The following is a 12325-nucleotide window of genomic DNA, read 5'->3' on the forward strand; positions in this document are numbered from 1 at the left end:
CTCCCGGGTTGGCTTTGCGATGGGGCAAAGCTCAAGAAGTGTCTGCAACTTTGATATCTCATCTGGTTTGACGGAAATATCAAAACGGACGAGGTTGACATGGGAATCTATCCTGTGGGAAATAGTGGTGCCGGTGTCGTTTGAAGTGTTTGCCGTTGTCATTTGGACGATAGATGGACCGATGCTTTAAGCACAGAGTAAAATGTAGACTTCTAGATTTATATGATGCAAGAGATAGTGGGCCATTACATACTTCTATCATGAAAGAAAAAGTTGATACATTCAATAGTTGAAATAGAGGTGGGAACCGGTAGATATCCCGTCGTTTAGTGCGGAGAAGTGGAGCCGTTCACCCCGCAATAAAAGAGAAAACACCCCCCCGCTTTAAACAAAGATGCAACTTTGTTCAGGGATGGGTATTCGGTTATTCATCTTTCCGTTCCCGCGACCCGCTGTTCCAGCGTCTGCTGCCAAGATTGGGGCCGTGACGCGACGGCTCGCATGTCTCCGCACGAGGGGCCCGATCTGCCCCTATATCTTCACTATAAAAGCACTTGCTGTTGCAAAAGAGAATTCAAGAATCAAGAACTTTCATTCTTAAATTCAGTTACTTTCATTTTCGAACATGGAATCGGCTACGCTGCTTGAAAATAGCTATTGGGGCTACTGGGCGACGGTTGGCTTATTCGCTCTCATTTTTGTAAAGTCCCCCCAATCAGCTCTTACTCCTTATAACTGACTATTTCAGATGTGTGCGACTGCTATTGGAGCTGTCACATACAATGTCTTCTTCCACCCCTTGGCGAGATTCCCTGGACCGAGGTTTGCAGCGACTACGAGACTCGTGAAGCATTTCAAAGCTATCCAGGGGGTGCAACACCAATGGATCAAGGAACAGCACGACATATACGGGCCGGTTGTGCGAATTGGACCCAACATCTTGAGCTACACAAACCCCGAAGCCCAGAAGGATGTCTGCGGTCACAGAACTGCAACGCACAAGGCTAACCTGAAGGACTTTACTTTCTTTGCAAAAGAAGTCAACGGTGTTCCGTCCCTTGTAAGTATCGAAGATCATGAAGAGCATGGTCGAGTGCGTCGCATCTTCTCGAACGCCTTTTCCGACAAAGCGCTCAAAGAACAAGAGCCCCTTATTCGGAAGTATGCCGACAAGCTTGTGGCTTCTTTGACAAATCAGGTAGCAGCAGGAAAGGCTCCGGACATTGTCAAGATGTACAACTGCGCAACGTTCGACGTCATGGGGGACCTGTGTTTTGGCCAATCCCTCGGACTTCTGGAAGACTCGGAGTACTCTCCATGGGTGAAAGCTATCTTTGAGGGCTTCAAGGCACTTCAGCTGGCTGGCGCGTCTCGCGATTATCCATTCTTTGCTCCTCTGCTTGACCTTCTCATACCACGATCACTTCAGAAGAAGCGTCAAGACCACTTTCAATACTCTGCCGACCGTGTCAACAAGCGCCTCAATACCAACACGGACAGGCCCGACATCTGGACTCTTGTTCTCCGCCACCAAGAGAAGGGTAATGGTCTCTCCATGGCGCAGATGCACTCAAATGCATCTCTCTTCATGGTAGCAGGTACAGAGACCACAGCGACTCTATTGAGCGGGTTGACCGATCTACTACTCAAACATCCCGACAAGCTTGCTATATTGACGGCTGAAATTCGCAACTCTGTCACCACCACTGATGAGTTGACTATCAACAATCTGCAACGTCTTACCTATCTTCAAGCTTGCCTCACCGAGGGGCTACGCTTATACCCGCCTACCCCACTTGGCTCTCCGCGCATTGTTCCTGAAGGCGGAAATGTTATTTGCAATGAGTTTCTTCCTGCCGGAGTAAGGTTTTCCAGCCAGTAACTTGTTCACGGTAATTGCTGACATGTCCTCAGACAAACATATGCGTCAACTACTGGGCCGCCTTTCGATGCGCCGACAATTTTTACAGACCCGAAGCCTTCCTTCCGGAACGCTGGCTGCCAGAGCCCCCACACGAGTTCGCAAATGATAAGAGAGACGTCATGCAGCCATTCTCCGTTGGCCCATATGCCTGCTTGGGAAAGAAGTAAGTTCAACGCCCAGATATTCGCGGTTGCCTAGGTTTAACAGCTTCACCCTTTGAATTTTAGTCTTGCCTACCACGAGATGCGCCTCATCCTGGCCAAAGTGCTCTATAACTTCGATTTGGTCCCTTACGTTGCTAATGAGAGTAAGATGGACAGGGACTGGTCGGACCACAAAGTGTTCGGACTTTGGGAGAAGCCTCCTCTACCTGTCAAGCTTGTTAAAAGATCTTAGGGCCTAAGGCTGCAGAAGTTTTTGTATTTGCTTAACTACCGCACATCCCTCAAGTATTAATCCTGCTCACATCAAGATATCATTACGTTCTTTTTACCTCAGCCCTGACCCAACTTTCCGCCGACTTACAATTTCAACAAAAACACATTTGTGACAATGTCCCGCGAATTCGAGCTCGTCTTCGAGCGTGCCAACGACGAGGACTCGCAATTTCGCCTCGGCAACCAGCTAGACGACGACAGTAACCTGGACGTCCAACGACCGCGCATCACAGGATATGACCGAGAGAGCGACGCTGCTCGCATGGCCGTGCACGGACACCTGACGACCGTCGTCCACGACTTCGAGAAGGAAGGCAGCGACGTGCCGTAAACGCTCGCCATCTTCGAGTGGACCATCGACCGCCGCCGGAAAGACAAATGCTTCCACGAGCTTACCATCGAGGTCAGCTTCTAGGCATACGGAAAACGTGGTACTGCCGAAGCACAGGCCGCGCGTCGGCACAGGAATGGACAAAAGGAATGATACTGGGATCCGGAAGTTGTCGCCATCGCTGCAAGCGGGACTGAGTGGTACCACCAGAGGAGTTGTACTGTGGAAAACACGCGCGGCGGTTCTGCTCAAGCGCTGTCCGCACGACGACGGACAATTCCTCGTTCATGTTAGCTTGCGGTACAAGATCTCGCCGTTTGCTGATTTCAAGGAGACGGTGCTGAACGCGCTGGCCGTTCTACCTCAGGATGACCCCATAATCTTCGATCCAAATTACCCAAGCACCCCGTCCGCGGTTCACAAGAGCAGCAGTCTTGCGGTTGCTAAAGAGACGTTGAGCCAGGAGTTTCGGGTCAAATTTCAGCAGTCCTTGGATCACGGGCGCGATGACAACGCTTTCGAGGAAGAAGAGGAACCTTTCATCGCCATTGAGGAATAGACAACCGTTTCGGTTGATTTATATTTCACTTTCAACTCGAGTTTTGAAAATCGATGTCATTATCATTATCCGTTATCGAATGCGGAACAATATAGAATCGCGCTCGTGCTATTTTGCCACACCAAAATTGAAATTACTGTAGTACAAATTCATTCTTATATTCTAATGGGGTAATTACCAAACAGTATATGTTAGGTACCTAGGCGGACCAAACAGCATATGTGGGACTAAACAGTACATATCGAAAATTTTATTTCTAAAACGCTAACGTTTCTATTTAGAAATTAATTATTTTTACTACTATTAATATTTTTAAGCCTCTCTACTATTATAAAAATATAAAAAACAACTAAATTTTAGTCGTTATTAACGTTTTTTTATATGATAAAAAAAGTTAATTTTAAAAGAGATTTTAGCTAAATATATCGGTATTTTTATTATAAAAATAATATTCTTTTACTATAATAAGTAAATATACGTCTAAATACTATTATATAAATAAAAGCATACTTATATTTTAATTAGTATTAAGGGTTCTACGTTATTATAAAATTTTCGATATATGCTGTTTGGTCCGCGCGGCGCGAAACATATACTGTTTGGTAATTACCCCATGTTGGCTATCGAATGCAACAGCAACTAATGTGCTTCCCCCTTTTCAAATTAAGAGCAGTTCATTTTCTAATGTTAGTAGTTTACGAAGTGTGACTTTCTTCAGCCAGACACGGTACAGCGCTCAACGCAGGTAGAGTGCTGAAGAAAGCTAATAATTTCCAGCCCGATCTCGTGGACACCACTTACTCGCATCTGGTGAAGACGGTGAGAATACCATCCGGAACGACGTACCGATATGTATTTTCACGGCCGACTCAACATGACAAACCATACCTCCTCTTCATTTACGGATTCCCCTCGTCCTCATTCGACTAGCGACATCAGATAGACTATTTCACAGCTCAGGGCTACGGCGTCATTGCTCCTGACCTGCTGGGCTATTGAGGCACCGATAATCCGTCCGATCTAGCACGCTTCGGGTTGAAGAACATGGTACAGGAACTTGGCAATTTGATGGATTGCGAAAGGGTTGACTCCGTGTTTGGTATCGGGCATGACTTGTAAGTACAGAATTTTCCCGGCATTCTTCATTCCTTGCTGACTTGGAGCAGTGGTTCCGTGGTGCTCTCCCGTGCCATCACCTACATGCCAGAACGCCTCAAAGGCGTGGCATTTGTCGGGGTCGGATATGCTCCTCCACCTCTGGCTTTCAACCAGGCTGGTGTCGAAGCAGTCAACAACGCCACATTAGCCTCACTAGGGTATCCGACTCTGGGCTACTGGTACTTTATGAATGAGGACGATACTGCCCCAATAATGGATGTTTTTGTAAGTGTTTCGTCTCTGCGGATGGACCGCCACGGCTGACCACGAATTGAAGACGGATTCAGCTTATACGCTTACCTACACCAACAATTCTTCGTATATGAAGGAGCATTTCTCTCCTGTTGGAGCATACAGAAAATGGCTGTTAGACGACAAAATTGCGCCATGGGGAGGCTTCCTCAACTCTACTGACAGAAAAACCTTTAAGAGAATCCTTGCTCTGCACGGCGGATTTGATGGGCCTTTGAAATCCTACAAGTCGCTGATGAGAGACATCAATGCGCTTGACGAAGCAGGTACGAATGTAAACAACAACTTGTTGATTCTTTCTCACATGTGTTCATAGCCATTCCCGCGTCCGCGGCCAACATACCTCACCCTGCTCTTCTTCTGACCGCAAGCCTGGATCCCGTCGGTCTTCCCGACGTACAGGTCAACAACACCGCTCCATACGCCAAGAAAATTCGCGTTAGGTCTCTAGAAGGTGGACACTTCGTGCACCTCGAGAGGCCCAATGAGGTCAATAGCGAAATCCGGAGTTTGGTCGACAATGTTACCGGCAACATGAAGTCACAGGTTCAATAGATTAGCGTCACTATCAGGGAAGAGTATTTTGTTGATGGAGGTGTGGACTAGATAGCGCCTGAAATAAACTCCGGACCTGTGCCAAATAATAACACTTGAACTATATTTGATGGAAACAAATTAACAGTACGTACATAAGTTCAACTAGACCATAACACTAGATACAAGTTACTTCCCAAATAGATTCGACCTGATGAATAGTGGGTTTAAACACATAATTCTTCGTGATATACTTTACAAGAAACGATACTCAATTCACTAACGGGGTCAGCTGAAGCTATTATCCGGATGCAAATGTTTGGTTTAATCATGGTTCTCATCCACGTCAACGACCTCCACTTCAGAAAAACCGCCCAGGCTTGCTCAACCACTGATCAACATAATCAAACGTCGTCTTAACCGTATCACCAAACTCGCCCGCATACGCCTCACACTCCGTACACGTATTAATCGTATGCTGCGCGCCCTCCACAAACGCGATATCAGTATCATTACTCACGGCGGCCAAGTGCGTCTTCTCAATATTCATGAACTCGTAGTGGCCCGTATTGCCCATAGTCAGCAGGGGCACGTGGATGCCCTTGACGGCGGCGATGGGCACCAGCTGCGACGAGTTCCACACGATGCCGGTCACGCCGTCGGCCTGGTAGCCGAAGTCCTCGGTGGTGGTGACGGCGAAGGTGGCCAGGAAGCGCTTGATGGTCGTCTTGAGGCCGCCGTTCAGATACGAGTTGGCCAGCGAGGAGACGGTGGTGGCGGTGCGGACGGAGGGGACTATTTGTGTGGTGTAGCTGCCGTTCTTGTGGAGGAGTTTCCAGGGGTAGGTGGTGTGGTGGAGGTAGCTCAGGTCCTGATGCGAGATTAACCACTATTTTCCAGGGGAGGGTGTGACGCGGATACACTTACCTGGGGAAAGAACTTGTTGTTCATGCCGAGATACAGCGCGTCGGGGATGTAAAACGGCTCGTCATCCGCAAACAACCCCGTCCCATTCTCAATCGCCGCCAACCGCTCCTTCGCATAGGCGATGAGGCGAGTATTCCGCGCATGGACGCCAGCCGCGAACTGCTTAGCAAACTCCGCGCTGTAGTTCGACGAGCCAGTGCTGCTCCAACCATGCGCCGCACTGTACAAATCCAGCGCCTCATCAATCTGCATCCCCGACGTCTCATCCGTGATCGCCGGATTCAACGACATAACCATCATCGGCCCAATCCCAAAATTCGCATCATCCAACACCACCCCATCCGCCGCCGGCAGCCCCTCCACGGCGCTCGAACACGGGCTAATCTTCTCACTCCCATTACACGCCGCCGCCCCATTCTCCGCCACATTCTGATACTGCGCCAGCATCGCACCGCCGCCACTATGCCCAAACAACACCACCCTCTCAATGTCGCTTTGATTCCGCAACCACCCCACCGCGTACCCCACATCCACCATCATGTCCTCGAAATTCAGATCAGACATGTACCCCGACTTGCTCGCCGCGTTGTTGGCGCACAGCACCGTGTAGCCCCGCGCCGGCAGCTCCGTGCACGGGTAGAACGACCAGTAGTCCTGCTCGGCGTGCATGACCATGATGGCGGTGGCCGCCTTGGCGGCGTCGCCGCCCGGCGCGGGCCGGAAGAGGGCGCCGACGGTGCCGCCGCCGGAGGCGAGGTCGATGGCGGTGGGGGAGGGGAGGGATGCGGAGGCTGCGGATGTGGCGGTGGAGGTGGCGCCGAGCGCGCTGCGGGCGCCGAGGGTGGTCGCCAGGGAGGCGAGGGAGATGAGGGACCGAATCATGACGGACAAACTGGGGAAAAGAGATGCTTGTAGAACGAGAGACGAGACCGGGCGAAGCGGTTTGAGCCTGTCATTCTGCAGTCATCGTCGGCGAGCGAAGCTGCTTTTATGGTCCTTTGCAATCGCTATGAATCACTATGATCATGGTCCGTTTCGTCGCGGGAAACATGAGATACTCCTTGGGGAAACAGTTTGAAGCCGGGACCAGCATGAGGCTTTCTTCTAAAGGTCAGTCGGGCTCGCGCTACTCCCGCGCGGGCGAAACGCTGGCCGACGTCGTAAATCCGGGCTTCGAATACACGGTCTTGCTTATCGCCGAGAAGACCGAGCTCTCGTACCAGCTTTGTAGCTGACGCGTTTGGCAATATAGTTCTTCAGGCTAGTAGTTGTTCAGTAAAGGAGACTGGGAGTGGTGGGATGGATGACAAATCTCACCAGATGTGCCGTCATCGTGTACGGGGTTTGCTTAGCGACATGGCGTTAGCGCGAGAGGTTCTTTCGACCACCAACCCTGCTGCTAATGTCCGATGAACCACCACTGTTTCACTGTCGACGATGGCGTGAACTGCGAATCTTCAGTTAATTAAGGCCTGTTCTCTACTATTCAATCGATGTCAAAAAAACTAAAACTCCCTTCATATACCAGAAAGGAAGGACTTTTCTCTCCCTGTTCGCACGCCGCCAAAGACTTGCCACTCTTCCCTCCATATTCCCATGCAAATGATGTAAAGTAGTCCCTGGAAGATCGTAGAGTCCACGCTCAATACTCAACCGAAGTAGCGCGTCTACCACTTCTGTCAAACGCAAAACCCAGACCCTTTTCGAGAAGAAAGCATGGAGAAATGGAAAGCCAGATCGATGAAGACCGCAAACGCCCTCCAACTCAACCAGAAAACGCCCCGGCACGTAGCCAGCTCAAAGTCGTCAAGATCTCCCTCCGCAGCCGCCTCTGTCGTTTTTGTAAAACCCAAACTCCAAAAATCCGTGGAACCGAGGAAGGAAAAAAAGAAAAGTAGCAGCAGCCACTGTCGTCTTACTCCACGTCCGCATCGTCGGCATCAGCACCAGCACCTGCATCCGAAAGTTAGTCCTCATCCTGTAAAATCTCCTCGAGAAACATGTCCAAGAATGCGTCAAAGTCATCATCATCAGCGTGCGTACCTGCAGCTTGACCGCCCTCCTGCACAGCCTGCGTTTCACCCTCAGCAGCAGATCCAGAAAGCGGAGCCGCCGCCGCCGCTGCAGCATCCTTCTCCTCCTTCATCTCTTGCTCTTCCTTCACGCGCGGCATTAGCTCTGACGACGGCGACACTTCCGGCTGGGATAGCGACGCCGAGGGAGATAGGCGCTGCTTCTTGGCGGGAGGAGGTTGCTGTTCGGACGCCGTGCCGTCCGTGTTGGTAGGTGCAGTAGCAGAAGCAGCAGCAGTAGCAGGAGATGGCACCGGAGAGCCGAGAGCGCGGGCATGCATGGCGACGGCGGGATCGGAAAGCCCAGCGGCGGTGGTCGGCGTCGTGGCGTCGGGCTGCTCAGAGCGTCTGCGCTTCTTCGAGCTGGCTGAAGCCGCGGAGGCGGAGTGAGCGGATGCAGCCGAGTGGGCGGAAGACGAGGAAGGCGCAGGCGAAGGGCGCTCGGCCGTTGAAAAGGCGCCGGGAGGAACGGACGAGAGGCCCGAGGTAGCCACCGAAGCGGCGCGCGGCTGTCCGGCGCTGGGCTGCTGAGCTTCAGTGTGCTCTGAAGTGTCTTTATCGATGTCAGGTTCAGCTGTGCCACCCATCTCGGTGTCTCTGTCCTCACCTCCATTCCCACCTTCCTGCCCATCTTCATCCTCACCCTCACTCTCATCCTGAGGAAATCGCTTCACCCATTCTTGCTCGAGAGCATCGAGCTTGAAGCCCGTAATTTTCCAGCTGAGGTCCTTTTCAGCGTAGAAATTCATCTCGTAATTCGTGACTTCCCTCGCTCCGCGCAGCCGGTGCTCGTTGCGGGTCGCATGCAGCATGAGCCGGCGGCTGCCTGCTTCGTCTGCCATCAAGTCGATACCGTGAGCGTTGTAGAAGGTTTTAGCCAGGTGAGCGGCGAAAGCGTTGGCGCGGGCATCGGGTGTGAAGCCGGAGATGGCGACGATGGATGTGTCAGGGTAGGGGTCGCGACGAGGCTTGGATTTTGGAGGCATCGTGACGGTGTCTGGAGGTGGGGTAGCTGCCTGAGCGGAAGAAGGTGGTGCGTTGGTAGAGGAAGAGGAAGAGGTCTCGATGCGGGTAGTAGCATCATCGGGCTTAGCGGTGGCAGAGCTGGACCCTGCATTATCACGAGCCTTTTCGATCTCATGCTTCTGCAAGGCACGCGTCTCCGCAAACTTGTCCAATTTCTTCAGTGTCATCTCCCAAGTCAAGAGTTGATCACCCCAGCGAAACATGCCCCTGGTACTTTCTTTGGCCTCATTGTCCTGTATCAGGAACGGTATGGCAGCGGTTGCGTGCGCGCCTAGCTGCTGCATGGCTGCGGCATCCTCCACGAGCGCCTGCTTGTTGGTGATTTTCCAAGCGGCAACAATGTAAGCAACGAGCGCGTTAGCACGCGGATCGGTTGTTACGTCGGCGCCGTAGTTGTAGTGAGGTGCGGCAGGCTTAGCAGCCTTGCTTTTCTTTTCAGCTGCCTTGGCTGTAGGGACGGTGGGAAGCTGTTTGGCCTTCTTTTTAGCAGAGCTTTTGTTTGCCACAACCACAGCCTGCTGCTGCTTAGGATCAGGTGAAGTCGGGACGTGCTTCTCTTCCGGCTCCTTCTCTTTCTCAGCCTGCTTTTCCGGCTGAGTATCCTTAGGTGAGGGAGAGGAGTGCATAAGCATTTCATTGTGAAGCTGGTCGCTAGGATCGGCATCATCGTTAGCTGAATAATGCATGAGCATCTCATTGCGAAGCTGGTCATTGGGATCAGCGTCGTCATCAGCCTCCTCCACCGGCTGTACGTCCTTGGCAGCAGCCGCAAGAATATCAGCAATTTCCATGGCATCTGCTCTCGGATCATGAGAAGCGGAGGGCGCCGCTTGACTCGAACGAGCGGAACCATCAGCCTGATCTTGAGAAGACGGCAAAAGTGATCGACCGAGGCTTGCTGCGCGCTCGGCTATCCAGTTCCATGGGTTCACCCAGCCGGAAGCAGCAGGAAGGGTGCCGACCGGGAAAGCAGACATGGGCTCCCAGAGGGGAACCGGGTTCGGAAACTGATCCGGAAAGCCGGCAGGGCCTGGGTACACGGTCATTGGGTGGTGGTAAAGAGTCATGCGGGGGTCGATGCCGAAGTTGCCTGCAGAGGTAGTGGGCATGGCAGCCTCAGTGTGATCGTCGAAGCCGTCAGGAAGAGTTTGATGGATGTAGCCGGTGAAACTGTTGTCCGGGCCAAGCTGCTGTTCAGTAGATGGAGCTGGTAGAGGCATCGGTCCCGTGCTTGGGACGGGAACGACCGCCGTTTTTTGCTCAGGTAGAACAACATTGCTCTGCACCTGATCTTGAGGGGCAATCTGAGGCTCAGTCTGGGGTTGAGGTTGAGGCAGAGGCTGAGCAAGTCCGTTCGCGTGTTCGTTGGCCTTCACCTTCAGCTTCACAATCAAAGACTTCATGGCGGGAACCGAGCTGCTAACAGCATCCTTTGCCGCCACCTTCGCCGCCACCTTCGGCGCCTCCTTCGGCTTCGGCTTGGGTTTGTCTTCCTGCTTGAGCGTGACGCCAATATAAGACGCAAGGCGGCCGGCCTTTGTCCAGTCCGTCTTCTTCAGCTCCCGGATCTGTGCAATGCTCCGGTCGCGGGTAGCCTTCATCCAGATCTCCGTCGCGAAAGGGCTGCACCATGGTCCAGCAATCCCTATTAATCTGAAGATAGTATGACCGACCTCTCGCGCCTTTTGCATTTCTTCTTTGCTTGGAGCCCAGCCAAACCAGCGAACGAAGGCGGCGTGAACACGGGCAAGTTGATCTTGTGATATTTTGGACCGCGCATCCATGTAGTGGACAATAAGCCTCCATTCTGCTTGACGCTGATCCTCAGTGAGTTCCTTGGGAGATGCCGCTGCAGGGATGGCGGCTGCGCCGGTGACGTTAGGTCGTGTGGGCGTAAGGTTGCTGCTAGTCGTGGGGTTTCCGGGAAGTGTCTGGTTCACTTCAGGAGCATTCGATGTTTCCGGGTGGACAGAAGCAGAACCGGAAGCCGACTGGGCGGGATCGTTGACAGGAGCAGCAATCTGCACGAAGCTTGGAGGAGGTCCGGACTCGGAAGAACCTACACTTGCTGTCAGCAAGGGAACTATATAAAGACATGGAATGGGCTTGAAGAAGCACGGCTTACCTGGGAGCATGTGGTTGAGGAGTTGATCCCAAGCCTCCCCGTTGGGTCCCATAGCGCCACCAAACTCGTCGTCAATGGCTCTCATCCCTTGAACGACCATGCTGAGCAGCTCGGAAAGTCTCGCCTGAGACGATCTGCTGATCACTCTGTCGACTCGCGGAGGAGCCATTGCCAAACTGGTCCTTCTTATAGTGACAATGCACTTGTTCAGGAATTCCAGGCCTGTGCCGGTGTAAGTCCAGAATCAACGAGCCGAAGTGTGCCGATGAAAAGCAGGCATGTGGATTTTGAGCGGTAGAGATTGCAGCGCTAGGCAGCAGTGGTTGTCCGTAATTTGAGTGGAAGGTGGCACCGGTCGGCGAGGTTGCGAATGGACCGCGAGTTGTGAGAAACGACCTGAGTTGCAAATACCGCAGGAGCAGCCGGGTCAGAAAGGTCGTTAGCGTCGGTTGAATGGCAGCCGGTGGATAAAAACTCTGAACCTCACATTCAGATGTCGAGGTCGGGCACCAGTGTCGTTCCGCGAACCAGAACGATGCGGCCTCAGAAGCTTCAAGAGGCGGAGTCAAAGCCTCCAAGGCGCTATCCGAAAGCCCTTCGTGAGGTGGTTGGCGATGCAAAAGGCTGGTAGCTAGATGAGGTCGGAGGTTGGGTGTGTGTGGTTGAGGTTGAAGCGGAAGAAGGACCTGACCTCTGGATAGATCTTTGGCCGGGCCTGTGATAGACCCCGTGACGGGTAGAGCCGGCACTGCATGTGATCAAGGTTCTCGACACAAGACAGGAAAGAGCAAGAACAAGGACAGACACGGGGATGAAATGCAGAAAACACAATGCCACACATGATGTCTACATGAAGTCTATCAAAGGGAGGGTAAATCATGAGAAGGGCGTGGTACAAGATCTTCAAAGATGAACGGGTATTATGCCAACACTACATACAGACTCAGCGCCGGGATGTCAAGCAGTGCAGGGTACCTGAA

The 12325-nt window shown here is 52.3% G+C and overlaps 5 protein-coding genes across 5 annotated transcripts; 3 read left to right on the top strand and 2 right to left on the bottom strand.

The window, feature by feature from the left end:
* Positions 1 to 625: 625 nt before the first annotated feature.
* Positions 626 to 2320, top strand: LTHEOB_4593 (Cytochrome p450; the record flags this gene model as incomplete). Its single annotated transcript, XM_035513644.1, has 4 exons — positions 626 to 700; positions 749 to 1861; positions 1915 to 2087; positions 2152 to 2320. The coding sequence occupies 4 exons, from the start codon at positions 626 to 628 to the stop codon at positions 2318 to 2320; spliced, it is 1530 nt and encodes a 509-aa protein (XP_035374642.1).
* A 156-nt stretch (positions 2321 to 2476) lies between these two features.
* Positions 2477 to 3251, top strand: LTHEOB_4594 (uncharacterized protein; the record flags this gene model as incomplete). Its single annotated transcript, XM_035513645.1, has 2 exons — positions 2477 to 2688; positions 2810 to 3251. The coding sequence occupies 2 exons, from the start codon at positions 2477 to 2479 to the stop codon at positions 3249 to 3251; spliced, it is 654 nt and encodes a 217-aa protein (XP_035374643.1).
* A 1044-nt stretch (positions 3252 to 4295) lies between these two features.
* On the top strand, positions 4296 to 5216 carry LTHEOB_4595 (Epoxide hydrolase; the record flags this gene model as incomplete). The annotated part of the gene is made up of 4 exons (XM_035513646.1): positions 4296 to 4366; positions 4418 to 4634; positions 4687 to 4927; positions 4978 to 5216. 4 exons carry the CDS (start codon positions 4296 to 4298, stop codon positions 5214 to 5216), a joined length of 768 nt encoding a protein of 255 aa, XP_035374644.1.
* A 340-nt stretch (positions 5217 to 5556) lies between these two features.
* On the bottom strand, positions 5557 to 7004 carry LTHEOB_4596 (Alpha beta hydrolase; the record flags this gene model as incomplete). Its single annotated transcript, XM_035513647.1, has 2 exons — positions 5557 to 6066; positions 6123 to 7004. 2 exons carry the CDS (start codon positions 7002 to 7004, stop codon positions 5557 to 5559), a joined length of 1392 nt encoding a protein of 463 aa, XP_035374645.1.
* A 1033-nt stretch (positions 7005 to 8037) lies between these two features.
* On the bottom strand, positions 8038 to 11514 carry LTHEOB_4597 (uncharacterized protein; the record flags this gene model as incomplete). Its single annotated transcript, XM_035513648.1, has 2 exons — positions 8038 to 8075; positions 8166 to 11514. 2 exons carry the CDS (start codon positions 11512 to 11514, stop codon positions 8038 to 8040), a joined length of 3387 nt encoding a protein of 1128 aa, XP_035374646.1.
* Positions 11515 to 12325: the final 811 nt, after the last annotated feature.

The sequence above is a fragment of the Lasiodiplodia theobromae genome, assembly GCF_012971845.1.
Source record: "Lasiodiplodia theobromae strain AM2As chromosome Unknown scaffold_12, whole genome shotgun sequence".
Taxonomy (NCBI): domain Eukaryota; kingdom Fungi; phylum Ascomycota; class Dothideomycetes; order Botryosphaeriales; family Botryosphaeriaceae; genus Lasiodiplodia; species Lasiodiplodia theobromae.